The 26,165-nt window shown below is 31.3% G+C and overlaps 1 protein-coding gene across 1 annotated transcript in view; it reads left to right on the plus strand.

Moving 5' to 3' along the window:
• LOC110094849 (ribulose-1,5 bisphosphate carboxylase/oxygenase large subunit N-methyltransferase, chloroplastic) overlaps positions 1–10,706 on the plus strand; it is a 71,098-nt gene extending 60,392 nt beyond the window's left edge. The window contains exons 10-13 of the mRNA XM_020820185.2: positions 8,052–8,153; positions 8,237–8,407; positions 8,521–8,616; positions 10,455–10,706. Of these exons, the coding sequence (XP_020675844.1) occupies positions 8,052–8,153; positions 8,237–8,404 (270 nt within the window). The 3' untranslated portion in view covers positions 8,405–8,407; positions 8,521–8,616; positions 10,455–10,706. The remainder of the gene's footprint in view (positions 1–8,051; positions 8,154–8,236; positions 8,408–8,520; positions 8,617–10,454) is intronic.
• The last annotated feature ends 15,459 nt before the right edge of the window (positions 10,707–26,165 follow it).

The following is a 26,165-nucleotide window of genomic DNA, read 5'->3' on the forward strand; positions in this document are numbered from 1 at the left end:
ATATATATATATATATATATAAGAGCTTGAAAGATAGTGTTGTAGAAGTTAATATAATTAAAGACAGAATTATAGCTTTAAGGATTATTGTTGATGTTATAATTATTAATATTATAAGTCTTTATGTTCCTCAAATAGGATTGGATATAGTTTAAAATTTAAATTTTGGAATGACTTAAAAGAAAATTAGAACAAAGGATACCTCTTGAAGAAAGCTTTTCTTAGAGGGGATTTAAATAGAATTGTTGGTAGAGTGGTAGAAGATTTTAAAATCATTTATGCTGGCCATGAGTTTGGAGTGACTAATGAAGGTAGTAGGACGGTATTAAATTTTGCGCTAACTTATAAATTTGTAATTGTCAATACCTTATTTAAGAAAAGAGAGGAATATCTCATCACTTACATAGCTTATAAATTTGTAATTGCCAATACTTTATTTAAGAAAAGAGAGGAATATCTCATCTCTTATAAGAATGGATCTAGTAAAACTCAGATTGATTATTTTCTTATAAGTAAAATATATTGTTTAGTTTGCAAAGATTGTAAAGTCATTTCAAGTGAAATTATATGCATTACATCACTTATTAGTTTTGAATTTTAAGATAAATTGGTGAAATATGAAATTAAAATAAAATGTTATCCTAGGATTAGATGTGGGTATTTAAAAAATCATAACAAAATTATTTTTAAGAGTAAGATTCAAGATATTAATGAAAGTGCACTGATACTACTTGAAAGTACTTAAGACACACTAAGAGGGAGGGGATTATTATTTTAAAAATCTTTTACTTCAAATAAAATTAGATATACGAAAGTGTTTAAGAGAATAAATACTTCAAACTAAAACCAAAAGTAATTAATTGAAAATTATACATAGATTTATGATATTCTTATTTTTGTGATCGAATATGACATTGAGAATAACGTACTTTCTTGAAAGATAAAAATGATTTATATTAATTTTTTTTATTTATTTATTTAATAAAAATGAATTTTTTTTTGATATTTTACAATGGATTCAGATACAAAAATAGTATTTTAAAAACTTTCATTTTCATAATTAAATATAAATAGAAGAATAACATATTATCTTGAAAGATAGAAATGTTATTCTAGGATAGTATTTGAAAGACAAAAGTGCAGTTTGAAAATTTTTTATTTTTATTATCTAATACACCAATAATCATATCATATCATCTCGAGAGATGAAAATAATATTCTATAAAGGTATTTGAATAGAAAAATGAAATTTGGAAAATTATCCACTTTCCCAGAGATTTTTCCCCTATCTCATGAAATAAGATAGGATTTATTTTAATATGGAGTTGCAAGTTCCCTATAAGGGTAAGCTCTTATGGTTAATTACATCCTATGTTGCACCGATACGAATATGGCGACACGGATACGACACGATACGGATACGTGACATGTCAATTCTTAAAAATACAGGATACAGGTATGGCACAGGCACGACATTATAATTTATAGATCATAAATAAAAATTAAGAAAACAATCAAAATATAATATTTAAAATTACAAAAAAAAATGAACGTAATATTATTTGTAGCCTTGTAGCTTATAATATCAAAATAAGAGTAAGCATTAAATGTCTAGTACAATAACAAAAGCATAAACATAAATTATGTAGCTCATGAAGTTTTAACTATTCAATAGAATGAATGATATGATTAGCTTCTTCAATGATTTGTCTTTGAACTTCTATTTTATCTTCAATAAATATCATAGCTTCTAATTCAGGCTCATCAAGTGAAAGATTAGCAATTTTTAATATTCTCATATCATCAAGAGACTCAAACTCATCTCAGAAATGAGAGAATCGCACTCGCAACCGCGGAAGTAAATACAGCGAATCTTTTTTTTTTCTGATTTTTATTTTCAACGAGCATGCGTATCAGATACGCGTGTCCTTTTGAAATTAAATAATATTTTATCCGGCACATATAGGTGCCATATCGGAGGTGTATCCGTGTATCGGTATATCAGATATAACACGCCTTCATAAATAGGTGTATCGGTGAAACATAAATTACATCCCAGGATAGGTGAATCCCAAAAACACTCTCGATTAAAGTAGTTGCAAATATTTCTAGGATTTCAACCTTTAAGAGAATGATCAAAAGATGTTAGAATTTTCAAACGGGATTAGGTTAATGTTGAACCATTCTTTTTGGAGTCAAAGGAGGAAGGGTAGAGAACACTAGGATTTTGAGAACACTCAGAAGTGCTCTGGCCTATCTTATGATTGGGATTTAATATTTTGGGAAGAGATTTATTTTATTCAAGTTGATATTTTATTAGATAGTTGGGACTTATATCCCCGATCACCAGATCAGGAGAATGTCCAGGAGGTGAGGGTGAGACTAACCTACCAAGTGGGTATGATGTCCTCGGTCAAGATCTCATGATTTTCAATCGTCCTGGGTCGTTCGTGTCCTTAGCCTACTTAGTCGAGTGCCAACTAGAGGATTCTTGTTAGCAACCATGAGTTACCTCATCTAAGGGGACTTCATAGGCTAAGAGGTTTGGGACCTAATCCTAGGCTGAGAAATGGGAAGTCCACAAGCCTATGTACAGTAAAACTATGTTTATGTTATCTAGACTAGAGTGCCACACTTAGCCATATGTTTGCTTATAATAGAGATAATGAGAAGGGGAAAGATATACATATTAAAGAGACGTAGTGCCTAGACTTTCTATGTTTAAGAATGCTCACCTTACCGGAGCAAGTCAACAGTGGTTCTGACCGTAGTACCCCAATTTGAAAAAACTCGGGGCCATATGCTTACATACATATATGTATCCATACATTTATATATATGTAACACTAAATATAACACTGGTTTGTAGGCTAACAAAGCATTTTCTAAAGGTCAAATTGATTAAAATAGAATTGGTTTTTAACTCATATTTTTCTTGATTTAAAAGAAATGATAAATAATCCCATAAAGCACATAATATTTGCTTGACTAAGTAGAAATACAATAACAACAACATCAAGCCTTTATTTGAATCAAATTCTCATTTAAATATTGAATAAAGGCTTGATGTTGTTGTTATTGTATTTCTACATGAATTATTTGTCTCCATCGTGTCATATTTAGAATCAAATTCTCATTTAAATATAATAAATAAAGCTCATTTCTAATATTTTTAACTAAGTTTTTTTAGGTCTACCTCTACCTTTCTGTACATAAGCCAAATCTAATTCATCTACTCTTCTAACCGGGTCATTGGAAGACCGTTGCTTTATGCGACCAAACCATCTAAGGTGACTTTCTCTAATCATATCTACCACTAGAGCTACTCTAACCTTTTCACGTATATGTTTGTTTCGCATTTGGTGTCTAAAAGTAAAATCACTCATCCATCTAATCATCCTCAACTCTACAACACTTAATCTTATGATTCTCTTTTAATGACCAACATTTTGCATCATAAGGCATTGTAGGTATCACTGCCATCTTATAGAATTTTCCTTTAAATTTGATGGGTACTTATCTATCACACAATAGGCTCGATGCATTCCTCCACTTCAGCCATCTAATTTGAATTCTAGTAATAATATCCCTATCTATTTTGCCATCACACTAAACAATAGGCCTGAAGTATCTAAAACGTGTACTCTTATTAATGACTTGATCGCCTAAAGTTATAATTCCCCTCCTCTATCTATTACTACTTAATTTGTACTCCATGTATTCTATTTTAGATCCACTGAAATAAAAACCTTAAGACTCTAAAGTTGACCTTCATAATTCAAATTTACCTTCAACTTCCTCTCCAGTCTTATTAACAAGAAGGGTATCATCAGCAAAAAGCATATACCAGGGTACATCATCTTGCAAATGTTTAGTAAGAACATCCATAACTAAAGCAAAAGGATATAGTCTTAAAGTTTAACCTTGATGTAATCCAACTAAATATGAAAATGCTTAGTTAAACCATCTTGTGTTTGCCATCTGTTGCATACATATCCTTCATGACTTAAATATAAGCATTATTAACTCCTTGCTTTTCTAGAACTCTCCAAAACACCTCTCTTGGAACTTTATCATATGCTTTCTCTAAATAAAAAAATTATCATATGTAGATCCTCCTTATTCTCTTTGTAAATCTCCAATCATAACTCTCAATAAATGTACAACTTCCATAGAAGACCTATCTGGCATGAATTCAAATTGATTTTGAGAAACATTAGTATCATGTCATAATCTATGCTCAATAACTCTCTCGCATAGTTTTAAAGTATGACAAATTAACTTAATTCCTCTATAATTCTCACACTCTTGTGCATCACCTTTATTTTTCTTGAAAATTGGAATCAACACACTCCTTCACTCATCTGATATCTTTTTAATCATTAAAATAACATTGAAAAGATTTGTAAATTAAGAAATTTCATCTCCTAAGCATTTTCACCCCTCTATTAGAATATCATCATGTCCAAAAAACTTTTTTCACACTTGATTTTCTTTAAAGCCTCTTTAAGATTTGCTTTGCTAATATGCCAATAAAAAAAAAATATTGACCTAGTAAAAATGAATAAACTATAAACATCGGGGCAGGTTTAATTTCTAACAAGTAATTTTTCTCTCATTTCTTTTTATGGGAATCATTAAGGATGTTCTGAAGGTGCACTTATAGCTCAATGGCTATGCGTGGGGAACTATATGATGCCACTCGGTTAAATCTTTAGCCCTAAACTCAATTGTCCCCTATCTCACACAATTGTAAGTGCACGAGGGCATGCATACCACACGTGTATTCATTTGCTTAACATTCAACACAAATGCTCTTAGACACTCAGACAAACCCACTTTCTCTCTCTGTTTCACTCTTTCACGCCGATCTTCTACCATTCTTTCTGTGTTTTCATATAAACTTATAATAATGCTTATCACCTACGATTTGAAAAAGAATTATTTTTAGTATATCTCTTTTTCTTGAAAGCAACCTTCATCATCATAAACTTAAGTTGATTTAGTTGAGTAAATATTATATAAACCTCTTGTCAGAGTAGAATGCTCACCAAGTGGTGGTCAAGATGGTGAACTTAATGGGAAAGTCGGGTATAGCAGCTTTTATTTTCATCCTTAATTCTTTCAAGAAAAGAAGTTCTTACATCCCTTTTAATCCAACTTTTATATTGATCCTTAATTGGTTCAAGAATAGAATATCTTACATCCCATTTAACCTTTTCATTTGTGATTAACGTGAGAAGAAACCCAGAAGGAAACTAATTAAAATTTCAAGAGACTGCCAATATGGTAGCTCCACAAACTCTACCTTTCAAATATAGTAATCCAAAGGGACCCTATACCATCTTGACAAACAAGGCTTTTCTGACGTGATATTCTTGGTTTGACTAAGTAAAAATAGATAAATTATAAACAACGGGGCACATTTTAATGCAAACAAGTAATTTTTATCATCGATTCCTTCTATGGGAATCATCAAGGATGTTGGGAAGGTACACTTATAGCTCAATGGCTTTGCGTGGGGAACTATATGATGTGACTCAGTTAAATCTTTAGCCCTAAACTCAGCTGTCCCCTATCTTACACAATCATAAGCGCATGAGGTTATACATACAAAAACTGCATTCATTTGCTTAACATTCAATAAACATGCTCTTAGACACTCAGACAAACTCACTTCCTCTTTGTTTCACTTTTTTCACTCCGATCTTCTTCCATTTTTTCTGCATTTTCATATAAACTTATAATAATGCTTATCACCTACGATTTGAAAAAGAATTATTTTTAGTATCTCTTTTTCTTGAAAGAAGCCTTCATGATAAACTTAAGTTGATTTAGTTGAGTAAATATTATATAAACCTCTTGTCAGAGTAGAATGCTGACCAAGTGGTGGTCAATATGGTGAACTTAATGGGAAAGTGGGGTAAAGCAGCTTTTATTTTCATCCTTAATTCTTTCAATAATAAAAAATCTTACATCCCTTTTAACCCAACTTTTATATTGATCCTTAATTCGTTCAAGAATAGAATATCTTACATACCATTTAACCTTTTCATTTGTGATTAGCGTGAGAAGAACCCTAGAAGGAAACTAATTAAAATTTCAAGAGACTGCCAATATGGTAGCTCCACAAACTCTGCCTTTCAAATATACTAATCCAAAGGGACCCATCTTGACAAACAAGGCTTTTCTAACGTGATATTCTTGGTTTGACCAAGTAAAAATAGATAAACTATAAACATCGGGCCACGTTTAAATTCAAACAAGTAATTTTATCATCGTTTCTTTCTATGGGAATCATCAAGGATGTTGTGAAGGTACACTTATAGCTCAATGGTTTTATGTGGGGAACTGTATGATGTCACTCAGTTAAATCTTTAGCCCTAAACTCAGTTGTCCCCTGTCTCACACACTCATAAGCGTATGAGGTTATACATACCACATGTGCATTCGTTTGCTTAACATTCAACAAACATGCTCTTAGACACTCAGACAAACACTCTTTCTCTCTGTTTCACTCTTTTACACAATCTCCTTCCATTCCTTATATGTGTTTTCCTATAAGCTTATAATAATGCTTATCACCTACGATTTGAGAAGAATTAATTTTAGCACATCTCTTTTTCTTGAAAGCAATCTTCATGATAAACTTAACTTGATTTGGTTGAGTAAATATTATTTAAACCTCTTGTCAGAGTAGAATGCTGACCCAAGTGGTAGTCAAGAAGATGAACTTATTGGGAAAGTGGGGTATAGCTGTTTTATTTTCATCCTTAATTCGTTCAAGAAGAGAAGATCTTAAATCCCTTTTAACTCAGCTTTTATATGGATCCTTAATTCATTCAAGAATAGAATATCTTACATCCCATTTTACCTCGTCTTTTGTGATTAACTTGAGAAGAATCCCAGAAGGAAACTAATTAGAATTTCTAGTGACTGAAAATATGGTAGCTCCACAAACTCTACATTTCAAATATATTAATCCAAAGGGATCCTATACTATCTTGACAAACAAGGCTTTTCTTACGTGATATTCTAGGTTTGATTTTGATTATTTTAAATATTCTAGTTCTTAGTAGCACTGCTCTTTAATTGCTGCTAAGAGTGTTTAGAGCGGTATGATTTTGATATTGCTGGTGATTTTCATGTTTATTGGACTCACAATATCAGTGTAAGGGTAGATGAGTAAGGAAAAAGAAGCTTATGAAGCTTTCTTTCTTGTCTATAAGCTTCATTTCTTTTATGTAGTACGAGGGTTTGTCCCGGAAGAACTTTTCTAACGTTGGTTACGTGTTAGTCCATTTTATAAGCATGTGGCTAGTTTTAACCAAAATTATTTGATGAAAGTTCAGCCGATAAGCTAAAGTTGACCAAACATCTATACTTGAAAATCAGTTTGTAAATAAACATGCAACTCAAACTTATAACCATGCTACTCTGAAGAATTGACTTACTCGTGCCGGATGTGTGAGGGCCAAGGTAAAGTTATAAACGACGAACAAACTAGGATATTTGTTTTTGAACCCACAGTCTAGTCAATTTATTTTTCATTCAATTATTGTGGGTTTTGCTTGCATGATTATTTTTGTATTATCCGGGTGTCTGAGACTGTACTAAATTTTGAAGTTGCAGTTTTATTTTTATTTAGACCATCTACAAAATATATATCACTATATATCTTGTGGAAAAAATATTTTCTTTGAAGCGTTTGCTTCCTACTTCTTGATATCTTATGTGGGATCTTTGTATATCGATAATCCAAAACTAGAATTAGAACCGTCAAACATCAACAATGCTCCCGTAATAGCTATGTATCTACCAAAAATTTTCAATTGCAAACAACGAGGTATCCTAAAACAGTGAGGATTCTAAAACCTTATATTAGAAATATCACGTCTTTACTAACAAAAGCAAGCACAAAAGTTTCAATCTATTGAACTTTTAATATATAGAGAGACAAAGAACAATGATTAAAAACCCCCTCAAAGCTTGATCAGTGTATCATTCCTTTTACGGGCTAATTCATTTGCTACTTCACATCTTGATTGCAGGTAAGCCCTTGTATGGAACGTGCAGTTCTGGACCAACTAGTTGGTTATTTTCAGGCTCGTCTATCAACTTATCCAACAACATTAAGTGAAGATGAAGCCATTGTAATAATAAATATTAGTGTTTGAAACTAATTGAGGTTTCAGCTGATTAGAAATGTGCCAATTCCATTTTATACAATGACCAGGTTGCAGATTGGCAATTGAACCCAAAGAAGCGAGTTGCTGCTAGGCTTGTAAGTTTGGAAAAGAAAATGTTAAATGCTTGTACTAGAGCAACTATTGAGTTGATAGAGCTGTTACCAGATCACACCGTATCTCCCTGTCCAGCTCCGTTTGCACCTTTATTGAAATAGAAGGTACTATTATCTTCTCCTTTCCATGACCATTCCCAACCCCATTGTGTGGGGGTTTGGGAATGCATTATGTTGCTTTATAATTTTCTGCTTTTTACCTTAACAATTGCTTGCAGGTTAGTTTCCTGTTTATTCAACATGGTCTTGTTACCCCAAAAGTAAGTATCATTGGAACTTGAGCACTTGGAGGCCAACCAACCTGCATTATCCAGGTAAATTAAATAAAATTAAAAGTCTAGCTTATTGACTTTTGTATGTTTTGAACTAACCCACATGTTGCAAGGCTTACTTTCTCTCAACCCCTACCAGTAACCTTGCCGACCAGCCTGTTTCACACTTATCCTTTTTTTTTTATGTAGTGTTCTCCACACTAAATGATTTTTTTTATTAGATTTAAATGAGAGTTTGACTCCTAATAGGATATAATGGAGAAAAAAATTCATGTAGCTGACTCCATATATTAGGATAAATGCTTATTGTTGTTGTATTCTCTACGCTAAAATCACCATCTTGATTTTGGTTGTTTGGGGACTTACTTGCTAGTGAAAAATGGGGTCGTATGCAAATTGGTGCATTTGATCTCGATGCTCACTCACGTAAAATTTTTTATGTTCATTTATTTACAAAATTAAACAAGTTTGATCAAAATAATAAAACTTCATCATATAAATAAACAAGTTTGAACACTGACTTGATTGTTCATTTATGTTCATGAATATCTTGTTTGTTGTTTAAGAAGTACCTAGCTAAAAATTCAATAAATTGCTTATGTAATGTTGTCTTATTTGTTTATTTAATGTCTTATTAAAGTTTTTGCATTAATTTTCTTATACATTCTATAATTTATGTTTAGTATTAGATGTATAGGTAAGATGAAAATATCAAATAAATAGCTAATGATATAAACTTAACCGAAGAACTTCAACAACAACAAAGCCTTTATCCCGTTATATGGGGTCGGCTATATGAATCTTTTTTTTTCAATTGTATCTTATTATGAGTCAAATTCTTATCTAAATCTAATAAATAAAGGTCATTTCTAATATTTTCTAACTAAGTCTTTTTAGGTCTACTTCTACCTTTCATAACATATGTCAAATCTTAAACATCTATTTTTCTAACAAGATCATCGAAAAACTGCCGTTTTATGAGACCAAACCATCTAAGGCGACTCTCTCTAATCTTATCTTCCACTGAAGCTACTCCAACCTTTTCGCGTATATGCTCATTTCGTATCCTGTGTCTAAGAGTAAAGCCACTCATCCACCTGAGCGTACTCATCTCTGCAATACTTAACTTAATATTATGCTTCTCTTTTAATGACCAACATTCTACACCATAAAGCATTGCAGGTCTCACTACATCTTATAGAATTTTTCCTTAAGTTTGAAAGGGTCTTTTTAACCGAACAACTTCAATAATACTTAATTAATTATGTAAATTTTGATTAAAATATGTATATTCAATTATGCATAGTATATAAATATGTTTATATCCTTGGCATTAAAATTAAATAATTAGGCTCAATTACTTTTCAAATTCGATAAATAAATAAATAAACAAGCTCGAAGAAGATTTTAAATTTTGTATTATTTTTATACTTGGCTTAAACTCGATAATAAAATAAATGAACGAGGTTGAATCAAATAATTGGCTTGACTTTGTTCATTTACAGTCCCATTCAAAAACTATGTGAATTAATTAAATGTCTTTGAACATGTTACCCTTGTGTGTATTATATGTTTAATCAATAAGCTTTCTAGGCTTTGATGTAACATTCTTCTGTGGGATATGTGCTAGATGTCTTCTCGTTCTCTCGGATTCATCTATTACTATTAGCAATGGCATTTTCTCAATTGTTCCCATTTGTGGGACGTTTTTTTTTTTTTTTCTAAAAACACATGATAATTTGTTCAGCCGAACATAAATATATTTGTTCCATTTGATTTCTTTCTTCATGAGGCTACATAAAAGATAAAACCAGCATATTCTTTAAAAGGAATGCATGTATCTTTTTAAAAATATGTTTTGATGTTTTATCCTATTCCAGGCATGCAGAGCGTGACAGTAAAAATTGCGACAAATTATTCCTTCCTGGACCCTGTAAGTTGGTTTCTGCATTTATGTTTCTATCCAGATTTCAGTGAAAGCTGTCTGGCGGTGAGTTTTACTCATTTGAGTAGTTGATATAGGTGTGAAAATTTTAGAAATTGCTATGAGCAATGTACATGTCCGTCAGTTTTAGTAGTGGCACTATTTTTGTACATTTTACTCAAAAAAAAAAAAAAAAAATCCTTTATGTTACCTTGTTGCGCTCTTGTGTGATTAATCAGAATAAGAATTTGGTTATAAGACAAGTAAAGCTTCATTTGGGATAGTTTTATTACTATTTTGTTTCAGATCTCAATAATAATTTCTGTTTGAGTATTATTTTTTTACTACTTTCAGAATTTTTTTGTGCTAGGAAATTACTTTCTATAACAATTTTATAAAAAAATTATTCTCTTTAATAGTTTTTAATGGCAATAAAAAAGCTGTCCCAAATGAAGCCTAACTCAATTAGGAGCATGTGATGTATTATCTGATAATAATTATAGATAACAGTTTTCCATGTCACCTATAATTAATGTAGTTATAACAAATCTTTCTTATAATTAGGGATGGAGGGTTGTCCAAATTTCTTGATAGATATATTTGATGTAAAGGCTCAGCTATTTTATGTTTTGATAGTTTCAGATGTTACATTTAAAGTACATTAATGCCTTGGGTAAGGTTTTTTATTTTTTATTTTTATTTATTTATTCAGTTTTTTCAGATCCTAATATGATCAACTGTTAAAATGTGTGTTAGATTTAATCTTTTTCCGAATACTACTGCATAATTATTTACTTGTTTAAATGCTTCAAATATCGAAGCTAACAGTCCACAAAAAAATTTGTTTTTTTTTTTAGTGCTGATTCATCTTTTAGTTAAACTCAACACAAGGCTTTGCTTGATTTGAAATTAATTGAAAGAGGAAATGAAAAATAAATAGAAATGAAACATCAATGGATTGAATTGAAATTAGTTTTTACCCTGTTTGTTTGGTTGATGATAGATTGATTAATATGTATAGTGATTATTTGATTAATAAGAAATTGTGATTTTTCTATGAGGTAGCATGATATTCATGAGGAAATCAACGTGTCTACTGTTGCTTATTACTAGTGGATGATGAATTATTAATAGAATAATATATTTTTGGCAGCTTATCTTATGTCAGCTTATCTTAAATTAAGGCCATATATAGAAACCAAATCATCCAAGAATCCATCCATATTGATCTAATAAAAATTGATGATTTATGATATTACAAGTTTTCTCAGATAGGACCAATGGTGAGTGTTAAGAGCATAGGATCATCGACTTTGTAATATTGAAGCCAAGCATCATTAATAAGAATTCTATCCAATTGATATGGATAAGATTTTCAAACCTTTCATTGAACCAAGTGTAGTAGTGGCTAATAGATGGAAGTTAATGTTAGCTAGAACTAAAAATAAGGTTGTTGATGTCCCATAATCTATTGTTATGAATAACATTGCCTCCATATTCTCTTTGCTATGTATTAAAAAAATTGAAATTCCCAATGATAGCCTAAGGGGATGAAATGGTGTTAATAATAAATGTGAGTTGCTCGCAAAGAATGTGCCTTTCATTAGAAGAATTGGAGGAGTAAATAAAAGAGAGATGATAAGAAGAAGTATAGCAGTGTTGGAGAGTGTTATGGATTAGCTGATGAGATGAAAAAGACAAGGTGAAATAGATGGTGGAAAGATTCCACTTAATCCAAATACTTCCTAGAGAGGAAAAATCAAAATTTTCAATGCTTGCTTCATTTTCAAAGACTTTGTGTTTGTTGGTAAACCATGGATCATGAGCCACATAGTTGTGAATTTTTTAATCCAAGATGCATAACGTGTCAAGATGATAAGAACGAACTAAATTCTTATAATTAAAGACTTTATCTGGTTTGTTAATGTCAAGCCCTGAGATCTAAAGAGGAAAATTTTTATTTCTTTTCTTATGTTTAGTTAACACCCAATATTCATTTACAACGAGATCATCACCAACTAGATAATTGACAACTAGAGTTAGCTAATTTCATTAAAAAAATACAACTAAATATAAACAGCATAACAAAAAATTTTATTACTATAGCAGTCAATATTTATATTCTACTACAAGATCTAAAGTCCAAAATAATATATACAATACCCATTATCAACTAAAAAAGAACATATAAAACTCGAGAACTGGAAATAGAACTAAACTAGCATTAATGTATAGCCTCACACTACAAGCTTTTACCTTAAATCATGTAATGAACATATAATCTAGCAAGTAACCAAAACTTATCATTGAAATCAATGCAAGAAAAAAGAGTAATAGCACACTATAAATCATATAAGAAAATCTACGAATTAATATATGTTATATGTATTGATCACTTGTATCAATTTATCAACCTATTTTATATCTCGTCTCAACTTGTCAATAATCAATAATAATGATTAGTTAATCTGATTTAGTCAATCAACCAATTAGTTTGTATTTATCATTCAATCAATTTTATTTAATTCGTTAATCTTATTATTCATTCAATCACATCAGTCAATCAATTATCTATAAAGTAATTATACTAATATTCTTATCATATATTGGCACTATCTATTTTATATATGTACTATTATCATTTATCAGATATTTCGGTGAGGGTATCTTAATCTTTCTCCTACCCTTATGACTCTCGATTAGTCTCCAGCTCCTTATGACTCCCAATCCATGAGTCACATGGATCAGTCATGCCAGCTCATTATGACTCATAATCAATCTCCAACTCCTTATGCTTATCATTCATTGAATCACATGGATATGAAGGTATCACGCAGGGTTATTATTATTATTATATATATATATATATATATATATCCACAATGAAAGGTCACAAAATCAATAGATAATGCATTTTTTAGTAGATTTAGGAGAGTAAATTTATAGAAATCTAATTCATCAAAAATAAGAGCAAGACTTTAGTTACTTCAAATAGAATAAAATGTGCAATAAGAATGATAGATGAAAGTAACCCTAAGCATTTTTTTTCTCTTCTCTCTTTGCTCTTCTTCTCCTTTCTCTTCTCCCTCTTTTTTTTTTTTTTTTTTTTTTTTTTTTTTTTTTGGCCAAGCAACATAAGTGAGGGAGGGAATGGTTAGCAGTTAGGGATATTTAAGAAAAAAGTATTAAAAATAACTTTTAGTGCGTAGTGCAATTGCGCTTCTACCGGGTATTGTAGCGCAGCATGTTGAATCCAAAATTACTATAGAACAAAGTCTTCAATATCATGGCGGCAATTTATGGCATTATTGTGCTCTCAAGCATGGCATCACAATGCTCACAAGCATAACGCCATTGCGTTCACAAGAACAGATCCACAACATACACATGCTCAGTTCTACAGCCCTCCTATTCAAATAGAAATTCAAATTTTTATTTTTTTTCATTTTAAAAATAGTTTTTAAACTTTCTTAGGTTTTATAATCCACCCACCTTAGAAAAATGTTTTCCTTAACATTTTCATATTAGCATGAGAGAGAGAGAGAGTATACTTAAAATAAACTAAATCATAATACACCAAATTAAATGGGTTCAAAAATTATAATTCTATGTTGGGTAAAAATCACAACAAATTTAATTTTGGAATAATTTGAAACTCAACTTATAAAAATAAAATAAAATCATACTATTCGGATCATCAGACACCTTAGGAACCTCTTTCATTAGTTATCACAGTCTGGTTCCAATCTGAAAAAACCTTGCTTAGGTCTAGGAAATGGGCATTCTGCCTTTCGGTGACCATAATCACCACATCTAAAGTATTGCCCATCCATCTTATATCAGGGTTCCACGTGTCTCTTCCCACATGTCTCTTCCCACACCAAATATATTCTAGAGTGATAGATTCTTTGATCTTGAATGTCTTTTTCTTACTACTTTCATATATTTTCTTAAAGTTTTATCCTGTCTATTTATCAATTTATCACTCACAATCTAAGTGATCATGTCAGCAAACTTTACCAAATTCATAAATGTTACTAAAAAGACTTCAGTATCAGGTTCAAACTTCTTTCTTTTTTCTTTTGGATTTGTTTTCTTAATCAATAAATATATATATATATATATAATAAATTTTCAAAATAAACATATTTTAATCAATAAATAATGTAATTAATAATGCAGCTCTGTTTATAAGAAAATTCTTTTACTAACAATTGCTATGATATCACTCTTGTCAAACTCGAGATCTAAAATGGAAGAATTTCATTTCTTTTCTTATGTTCAATTAATACCCAATATTCATTTATAATTATATAATAACTAACCAGATAATTTATAACCAGGGCTAACTAATTTCATTTAGGAAAAATATAAATATATATAAACAGTGGAACATAAAATTTTATTACTATAGTAGATAATATTTATATTCTACTACAAAGTTCAAAGTCCAAAATTATATATAGCCATTATCGGCTACAAAATAATAAATAAAACTCGAGAACAAAAAAAAAAACTAAACTAGCATCACTAGATAGCCTTGCACTGTAGGCTCCTTACCTTTACCTGAAATCATATAAAATCACATATTGAGCGCATAACTTAGCAAGTAACCAAAACTGACCACTAAAAACAATGCAAGGGAAAAAAGAAATAGTATGTTGTAAATCATATAAGAAAGTCTATCAATCAATATAGGTTATATGTATCGATCACCTATATCAATTTATCAGTCTATTATAAATCATATCTAGGCTCCTTACCTTTACTTGAAATCAAATAAAATCACATATTGAGCGCATAACCTAGCAAGTAACCAAAACTGACCACTAAAAACAATGCAAGGGAAAAAAGAAATAGTATGTTGTAAATCATATAAGAAAGTCTATCAATCAATATAGGTTATATGTATTGATCACCTATATCTATTTATCAGTCTATTATAAATCATATCTCAGTCTGTTAATCATTAGTGTTAATGCTGAGTTAATTCATTCACATCAGTCAATCAGTTATCTGTAAAGTAATTCTATTAATATTCATAACATATATCAATATTATCTATTATATATAAGTACTATAAATATTTCTTAAAAATTCATATAAGGGTATCTTGATATTGCTTCTTCCTTTATGACTCTCGATTAGTTTATAGCTCCTTATGACTCCCAAATTAGTGAATTACATGGATTAGTTTCCCCAGCTCATTTTGACTCAAAATCAATCTCCAATTTCTTATGACTCTCAATCAGTGAATCACGTGGATCTTGAGGGTATCATGTGGGGTTATCATATATATCTAATATAAATTAGTACATCATTTCAAACCCTTATGATTCTGGATCATTCTCTAGGTCCTTATGACCCTCAATCAATGAATCACGTGGATTAATCGCCTTATCTTGTTATGACTCTCAATCAAACTCCATCTCATTATGACTTCTAATAAGTTAATTACGTGGATCTTCATTGTATAATGTGGGGTTATCATATATATATTTGAAATAAATTAGTATATCATTTCCTGCCCATTTGACTCTCATTCAGTCTCCAGCTCTTATGACTCCCAATTAGTGAATCACATGGATCTTGATGGCATTACGTGGGGTTATCATATATATTTGATATCAAAAAGTATATATTTTTCCCCTTATGAGTCTTAATCAGTCTCCAGCTCCTTATGACTCCTAATCAGTGAATCATATGGGCATTGAGGGTATCACATGAGATTATTTTGTATATTTGATATAAATCAGTACATCATTTCACCACACCTAATATAGTATTTTTTCTTCCCATTCTATACACATATGCCAAATATTTTTCTCTATCTTATTAGATTCATACCATTATCAATATACATTATAATATATATATCAATCATTTCAACACATGTTATATTTTACTATTTTCATATTAAATCACTATATGAAACTGATAAGAACAGTTAAAATGAGTTTCCAAAAAAAAAATTTATTACTGACATTTAGAGAGAGAAGTTATGGGTTTTTCTATAGAGAGAAGTTGGAAAATTTTCAAATTTTCGTTGAGGATTCTTCTGCGGGTTTCCTGATGGCGTCTGATGTTCACCATACTAAGTCGACGGGTGGTCTTAGTGATGCTCGACGTCCATCCTGTGGTGGTGCAACGATACATGCTCGTTCATTACTGGCATTTCATGAAGGAGCATTAGGTATTTGCTTAAATCTTTATTCTCATGAGGCGAGATTGAAGATGAAGAATGGCAAAGCGTTGGTGATAAATGAAGGTGGTCTTTTATCAATGAAGAAGATTGTACTAGACATCGAAAAGGGGAAAGAAATTATGATTGATAACAATTTTAAAATTGATAAGCCTATTCCCAAGTCTGTGGAGATTATTCAAAATGCTGAATCGACTTTATCTTCCTCTGGTTGTGTAAAGGAGGTAAACAACTCTATCCTACCATATGCTGGAAGAAATGATGTTCATTTGAAGAGTTTTGATTCTCTGGAGAAAGTAATTGGTGATAATATGGTTTCTGTTGACAAGGAGTGTAATGATAAAAGTGTAGGTTCTATTACGAATGTGCATCAGGATTCTCGGAGTTTATGCATGAGTAATGTAGCTGATGATTTAACCTTTTATTTAACTTTGTGAATTGGGAGAACATAACACATGTCATCTTAATGATGAATTGGCAGTGAAGACCAAATAATCTAGCGGTAATAATTTGGGTAATGCTTGGAAGAAAAAAGACAATATCCGGGTGACTAATTTGGATTATGGGCAACGTCTTTCTGAAGATGGCTCAATGGCGAGGTTGCATTTGCATAATGAAGAGGAGAATGCAAAAAAACTTCAAAATGCTTTAGTCATTATAGTATTCGAGGAAAACATCCCTATCCATGCAATCAATGGGGAGCTTAGAAGATAGTGGGCACAATTTAGCAAATTCCATCTTACTATTCTTGGTAGTGGATGGACATCATGTGCTTTTAATGATGACCAAGCTTTGGAGTCGGTCCTTAACAATGGACATTGGTATGTTAAAGGGCATATTATTTGTATGGACAAATGATCACCAATATTTTCTCCTTCTTCTTGGAAAGGGTTATCAGCTCTAGTTTGGATTAGAATGCCTAACCTTCCACTCCAGTGTTGGGATGAGATCAACGTGTGTAGGATTGCTTCGAAGGTTGGTATCCCATATTTGATTGATAGAAACATGTTTCGATGGAGTAGATGAGAGTTTGCTTGAATTTGTGTTTGTATTAAGCTAGAAAATAAGCTTCCCCTTGGTGTCTGGGTAGAGGGGCTCTCGGACAAATTTTTTCAGAAAATAGAGTATGAAAGAATGCCTTCTTTATGCTTTAACTGTGGTAGAGTCAAACATGAAAAGAATAATTGTTCGGAATTGAGGTTGAATGTTGTGCAAGGGAGTTCCATAAAACTAATGAATATTATGGCAGGTGAAGCTCATCCTTTGGGTTCAAATATAAATACTAATTGCAAGGAGAACGAGGTTGCTTATGGTGGTGAAGAAAGCTATGGACCTTGGGTCCATGTCAATTATGGAAAACAGAAAAAGTTCTAAAATCTTGGAACTTGGAGACCCATGGAGCGTGATTCTAGTCTCAACATAATGAAGAAAACATTTAGATTTGACAAAGAATCTGTTGTTATGGATGGGCCATGTGAACGATCTGTGGTGGATGAGCAAACTGTGGTAGTTGGTGTTGTTGAAGATGTTGTTTCCCCCTCAAAGGTAGCTGCTGAAGCTTCGCTCAATGGCCTAGGCCAGGCCCATAATACTGTTTTGGAAACTGGTATGGTGTCTAAAAATCTATGTATTCCTTCTAACTTGAATAAGCTTTATGTGTTAAGCAAGTTGGGAGAAGAGGGTGAGATCTTGCAGAGGAAGGAAGATGGAGTGTCTTCACTGGTGCTTGATAAAGGAGAAGTAGATGTAGCTTCTCCAGAAGGTGTAGGTGGTATGAAGGTGAAATATGAAAAGAAGAAGGAGAATTCTTCTTGTGTTAAAAAGAAACTTGAAAAAAGAACTTAGAGGGTTGGGCCCTATAAAATCATCTCTTAGAAGTAGGAAGTTGGATGGGGAGATGAAAGATAAGGCAGGGACTCCTTCCCCTTTCAATAATTAATGGCTTTGATAGTTTTTTGGAATTGTAGAGGAGCTAGGAAGAAACAAGCTTCACTTTATCTTAAAAAGTTTGTTAGGGAGCATGTGTTTTTTTTGTTGGTTTATTATAAACCAAGTTATCTTCCTTGGATAGAAGAGAGGTTGATTAGTTGATTGGTGTGGATTGGGAATACTATCATGTTCTAGCTGATGATTTGCTGGAAGTATTCTTGTGCTGTGGAATTTGTCTATGGATTCATTTTCTATTTTAAGTGCTTCTCATCAAGTGGTGGCTGGCGAACTGAAGTTGGCAAATAGAGATTATTGGAGGATCTCAGCTGCATATGGGAGTATAGATGTCTTCAAGAGGAAGGAGCTGTGGAGGGAATTGGAAGCTTTCTCTTCTAAAGATGTTCTTATGGTTATAGGGCATGAATTTAATTGTTTTTTATCTAAAGAAGATAAGAGAGGTGGCAAGAGATTTATTTTTTCTCAAGGTTCAAAGGATATGAAAACCTTTGTAATCAACAATGATCTTCATGAAGTTGGGTTTATTGGACCCAGATTTACTTGGTGTAATAATAAGACTGGTGAGGCTCGAATTCTAGAGAGATTGGACAGGTGTTTTTTGAATTCAGCTGCTATAAATTCCTATCAAAGGTTGGTGGTCAGGCATCATGCGAGAATAGCTTCAGACCATTGTCAGGTGTTATTGAATATTATAGAGATCTACTATAAGTTCCTAGATCTACCACAAATTGATGATCTATTCGATTAACTTCCTAGATCTTCTATATTTTCCAAGATTGATCAGGGATCCGGATATTATCAAGTGAAGATGAGAGAGATTTCTGTGATGAAGATAGCTTTTAGTATGTGATACATGTACTATAAGTTCCTAGCCATATTTTTTTGGGTGATGAATACATCGACCGTCTTTCTGGATTTGATGAGCAAGGTATTCAGAGATATCAGTATTAGTTTTTTATAGTGTTGATAAATGATATTATAATTTATTTTACTTCTAAGGAAGATCATGCAATATATATGAGGATTATTTTTTAGACTCTTAGGCTGCATCCGCTATATGAAAACAATTTCAAATATGAGTTCTTGTTGAGTAGTATTTTTCAGAGGCACATGTTGAGTAATACAAGTATTTTGTATATCCTCAAAAAGTTTAAGAAGTCACTGATTGACCAAGGCCTATTACTATATTTGTGGTTCGTAGTTTCTTTAGTATGGCCAGATATTACAGGAAGTTCATGAAAAGGTTTTCTCAAAATTTTTCACTTCTGATAAGACTGACTTAGAAGTTACTAGCTTTTGTCTGGGAACCTAAGTAAGAGGCCAATTTTTAAAGATTGAAGGACTGTTTGACATTTACTCCAGTTTTGGCTCTTCTATATGGTACAAAAGGATTTTAAGTACTCAGTGATGCTTTACTAAGGGGGCTGGGATGCATATTGATGTAATATAAAAATTTAATAGTTTATGCTTCCATAGAGTTGAAGAAATATGAAAAGAATTATCCATTGCATGATCTAAAACTTTTTGCTGTGATATTTGCCCTGAAGAGTTGGGGACACTATCTGTATGGTGTTAGGTGTGAGAATTTTGTTAATCATATAATTTTGTAGTACATATTTACTTAGAAAGATCTAAATTTAGGACAAAGGAGATTGCTTGAGTTAATTAAAGATTATGATTTGACTGCTCAGTACCACCCTGATAAGGCTAATGTGGTAGTAGATGCTTCGAGTAGGATGTCTTCTAGATTTTTATACATTCAGCTTATTTTTTATGAATCCCTAATACATGATTTGGATATATTATAATTCGAGGTGATTTTTACTACTATTCAAGATTCTAGTACATTAACTCGGATGATTATTCAACCTTCTCTACAAGGAAGGACTTAGAAATCTCAGAAGTTAGATACATAATATTTGAAGTTGATTGATCTAATTAAATATGGTATGGAGTATGAACTATGAATATCTGATTTTGGTGTTATTTTATGTAAGGACAGACTTTGGGTTCTTAGTTCAAGAGATTTGAGATCGATTATTCTACATGAAGCTCATTATTAAGGGCATATTATTCATCTTGGAAGTAGTAAAATATTGTATGATATGAAAGGTATATTTTAGTGGACTGGATTGAAAAAGAATGTGACATATTTGGGTTATAAATGTGAAGCCTATTAGTTAGTGAAGGCAGAACATAATCTATAGTGTGATTTTCTGTAGTTATTAACCATTCTAGAGTGGAAATGGGAAGAGGTAAGCATGTATTTTACTATGGGTTTTCCTAGGTCAATACAAAGACATTATGTTATTTAGGTTATAGTTAATCATCTTATAAAATCATCTCATTTCATTCCAATTTAATAGTCTAATTTTATAAACAAGTTTTCATAGGTATATTTATTTGAGATTATCATATTACATGGGATACCAAGGGTTATAGTGTCTAATAGAGATAATAAGTTTAACTCCAAACTGTGGAGGGTATTTAACAAGGTTTGGGTACTAAACTACACTTCAATATAATCTTCTATCCTTAGAGTGATAGAAAGTTTAACAAGACTATACAGGCACTAACATATCTTTTGAGATTGTGTGTTCTAGATTTTGGTGGCATTTAGGAAGACCACATTCCTCTAATTGAATTTATTTATAATAACAACTTTCAATCAAGTATAGGTATGGCTTTGTATCAAGCTTTATATTATAGGAAGAGTCATAAGCCATTGTTTTAGGCTAAGGTAGGTGAATGGGACAGCCTTGGTTGATGATACTACTATAAATATCCATTTGATCAGAGATATATTGAAATCTGTATATTATAGGAAACAATGGTATTTTGATGTTAAGCATCATGATGTAGATATTTAAGTAGAAGATTTTCTATATGTGAATATCAGACAGATGAAAGGCATTACCAGATTTAACAAGGAAGAAAAGTTAAGTCCAAGATACATTGGATCATTTAAGTTTACTGAAAGGATTGAAAAATCTGCCTACAACTTATAGTTGACAGATCATATGCCTGAGATTCATAATGTTTTTCACATGTCACTTTTGAGAAAATGGGTATCTGATTTTGGAAACATGATATCTACTGAAGATATTGAGTTATGTTCAAATCTGAGCTATAGGAAAGAACTAGAGAGGATTCTATCTAACTTATTATTTAAGAAAGTTAAGAAAGAAATAGATTCCAATGGTTAAAGTTTAGTGGAAGAATAGAACTAAAAGAGAACCTACTTGGGAAAAGAAATTTGAAATGAAGCAGTTATATCATGATATGTTATGTGAGCTGAGAAATAAGTTGTGAAATGTTGAGGATGATATTTTTTAGGGGGGAGGGGAGAGTTGTCACATCTCTAGGTTCAGCAGTTGGTTTAATCTATTCTGAAAAGAATTGAAAAAGGTAAATATTTGAACTTTTATGTTTTGAACTCTTTTTATGTGCTTGGGGAATGATATTTACGTATGAATAAGGTCTACATTTGATTAGAAGTGGGTTATAGGGGTTTGAATGCATTTTGAAAAAAATGTAGAATTTGTCTCTAGAGCACGAATATATTGGGTGTTTTGGTGCCTAAGTGTTGTATTGACTGGTGCCAAGGTGCTCAATAGTAGTGCCCTGACATTGTGCTCTCAAATTTTTGAAATTTGAACTAGCGCAATAATGCTAAACCATTATATGCAATTAAATATATTTAAATCCCATTACTCCAATCATTTGAGTGCTTTGGAAGTCAAAGAAGGGAGAAGGAGAGAGAGATTTTGAAGAGAAAGGAATGGATTTTAAGCCGCTTTGGGTCAATTTAGCTGTCAGCTTAGTTTTCTTTTGTTGGGGAAAGTCATAAAGGGGAATACACGTACATGCACACCAAAGCCAAGTCCAAAAGAAACAAAACATATGTTCTAACATAAGGAAAACCAAGCTTCTCTTATCTAATGAGACCATTAATAAAACTAAGCAAATAATTATAAGAAATAATAGTTAGAAAATAAAGATCACAATCATGATCAGCTAACCAATCAACATAAGAATTATCTTCTCTATGGACATGAGTTAGATTATAATTGAAAAAAACCAAAAGTTGTGTTATTTACCTAATAATGTAGAAAAATTAAAGATTGCAAATATTTTCATCATTATCTTTTTGGCACTTGAGCATGTACATCACATCAACCTTAATCCATATGTTAGCAATACCAAGAGAAAGACACAATTTCAAACCATATAAAATAGAAGATAATTTAGCAAAACTAATAGAGCACTTAGGAAGAGGACTAGCATAAGCCATAATATAATTACCATAAGAATCTCTAATGATACCACCACATCACCATGAGTTATCTTTAATAGAACCATCAATATTAAACTTAAACACATTTTGAGGAAGCTTAGATCAATAAATCAACTTAGGAGCATAAGTGCTATAGTTTTCCGGAAGAACAATACTAAAATCCCTAGTAATAAAAGAAAACCCTCTAAAAATCTCCGTAGTCAACAGATTCACATTAAATAATTAAGTAAATTTGTCTTTAATGTTCCTAATAATATGATCATGGTTCATCTAAGTATTGTTAAAAAGAGAATTATTCCTAGCAAACCAGAGGCACCATAGAATAAGAGAAGGGATAAGATTGGTAATATGTCCTCTTGAATTAGAGAACCAAAAATTGAGAATTTCCTTGATGGATAGACTAGCATGAAAATAATTAATTTTAAAACTGTCCTCAAAATAAATCCAAATCTTAACAACAATGGGAACAAAAATAAAGACATGATGCATATTTTCCATGTGATAACGACATTGACATTTAGAAGGCAAGGCAAAACCTCTTTTTAATAAATTTTCATCAGTAGGGATATATTTATACATAATTCTCCAAAAAAAATGGCCATAGTATTAGGAATGCTTTTATGCAATATCATGTTAAGAGCTTTATTAACATTATTCATATATCTAAAAGTAGTCTAAGCATCCTTAACCCTGAAAGTGCCATTACTAGCCATATTGCATAATTAGAAATCATCAGCATTAGTGTTTAAAGGAATTTGCAAAATATTACTAATGATCGGTGCAGGAAAAACCTTAGCTAATTTAATAAAATCCCAATAGCAATTCTCAATAAATGAGTGAACTTTGGTAGCAACAATAGAAGTATTAAGCATATGATCAATAGATGTTTGCCTCAACCATTTATCCTATCAAAAAAATAAATTAGCATTACTAATACCCCAACTAATATAGTGTTTAGATTCTCATTTGATAGTGCACAGTCTTTTCCAAACTCAAGAATCCCCATTTTTATAAGAGTAAATAGTAGGATGTTTGCCAACATAATACTTAGCAGTCATGAATTTGGACCAAAGGCTTGTTTTGGTATGAAAATTAAACCATAATTTAAAAGAGAATGCATGAGCTAAGTCCACCGAATTCTTGCAACCCAAAGCACCTTCCTCTAACATACCACAACATTTTCTCCACAAAATCCAAATAATTTTAGAACTACAACTTTTTCCTTTCCAAAAAAACTTATTGAACAATTTTTAAATTTTATTACACACAATAAGAGTAAGTTGAATAGTTTGAAAATTATAAATAGGTAAAGAGCATAAGACACTCTTAATCAAAATAAATCTCCCACCAAAACTTTAAAAAATTAAACTTCTTAGAGTTAAGCTTGTTTTGAATGGCAGTGATAAGATTATCAAAAAGAAATGATTTATTCCACCCTTTAAAAAGAGTCAACCATGTATTTTAAAGGTAAAGATCCTTGCATAAAATTAGTGATATCCTTAATATAATTAATAGGATCACAAGGCAAATTCTTGGGGAAGATAAAGTTACACTTATTTTTATCAAGGTTAAGACCACTTAATATATCAAAATTACTCAAAAACTTGATAAGAATATTGACTATATTCATAGAACCATTCAAAAAAAATAATAACATCATCAACAAAGCATAAATAAGATATAGGAAAACTACCTAAGATTCTGTACCGAAGGTTATTATGACATTCAAAAAGGTGAGTAAGACCTCTAGAAGGATACTTAGTACAAATAATAAAAATAGCAGGGGAGATGGGGTCCCCTTGCCTAATACCATGAGAAGCCTAAAAGAAACTCTTGCTTTTGCCATTAATAATAATAGGGAAAAAAGAACTTTCAATGTTGTTTTTTATCAACTTAATAAAATAGGAGTTGAAGCCAAATAAATACATAATGAAATAGAAAACATTCCAGTTGATGTTGTCATATACTTTAGCAATTTCTAGTTTGAAAAAAATGTTACCAGCTCTCACTTTAAGATCAAGATCATGAGTAAGCTCTTGAGCTAAAAGGATGTTGTCAGATATAGTTCTCGTTCTCACAAATCCCGTTTGATTATGAGAAAATATTTTACTAAGCAAGGGGGTGAGACGTTCCATAAAACTTTTGGAAATGACTTTGCTAAAAAAGGAACAAAGACTAAAAGGATGAAAATCATCCCACTTGTTAACATCCACCACCTTAGGAATAAGCATAATAGAGGTACTAGAAAAACATTTAGGAATAGGATTGCCATTAAAAAAATCTAAAATTGCATCAAATAAATCATCAAAAATAATATCCCATGCTTTTTGAAAAAAATTTGTAGTAAACCCATTGAGGCCAGCCATAGAGCCAACATTCATATTAAAGACAACTTTCTTGACTTCCTCCAAAGAAGGAATCATAGCAAGGATAGTTTTATCCTCCTCATTAATAATATTGGGAATGAGATCAGGTTGGTCAATTGGGATAGACATACAATTTTTATTAAATAAATTGGTGAAATGATCCACAACAGACTTAGCAATACCATCATCATACTCAATAGAAGTCCCATCCTACAAACTAATTTTATGGATAAAATTCTTGGCTCTATTCTTCTTAACTAAATCGTGAAAATACTTAGTATTATTATCCCACTCAATTAAATGTTTAGAGGCAAATTTTTGTCTCCAATAAGTTTCCTCTTGCTCTTGAAGTTTAAAAAGTGAGTTTTTAGCTTCTTCAAGACTCATACTATTATCATTAGTAGGATTAGCTTGGTAGATGAGCTCCAAGTAAATGACTTTATCTTCAGTACCAAGAACTTTATCAGAAATATTTTTAAAAACATTTCTATTATATTGGTTAATTTTGAATTTAAGTCTTTTCAGCTTAAACAACAATCTTTTTATACCCATAATAGAATTATCAGATTGCAAAGGAGCATACCAATTATCCTAAACCAAATTTAAAAAAAGATTTATCTAAAAGCCACATATTTTGAAATTTTAAACTAGCAGAGATACCCTCCTGCCTTAACTTTAAGCAAATAAGGAGGAAATAATAAGAGGAAGTTTTATTAAGATGCTCCACAAATTTATTATTGCTAGAAATAATCCAAAGATCATTAAAAAGAACATGGCATAAACTTTGCCACATATTACCATGATTCCAAGTAAAAGGGTTTCTAGAAAAACTAATATCAACAAAATTACAATCCA

The sequence above is a fragment of the Dendrobium catenatum genome, unplaced genomic scaffold (genome assembly GCF_001605985.2).
Source record: "Dendrobium catenatum unplaced genomic scaffold, ASM160598v2 fragScaff_scaffold_1615, whole genome shotgun sequence".
Taxonomy (NCBI): domain Eukaryota; kingdom Viridiplantae; phylum Streptophyta; class Magnoliopsida; order Asparagales; family Orchidaceae; genus Dendrobium; species Dendrobium catenatum.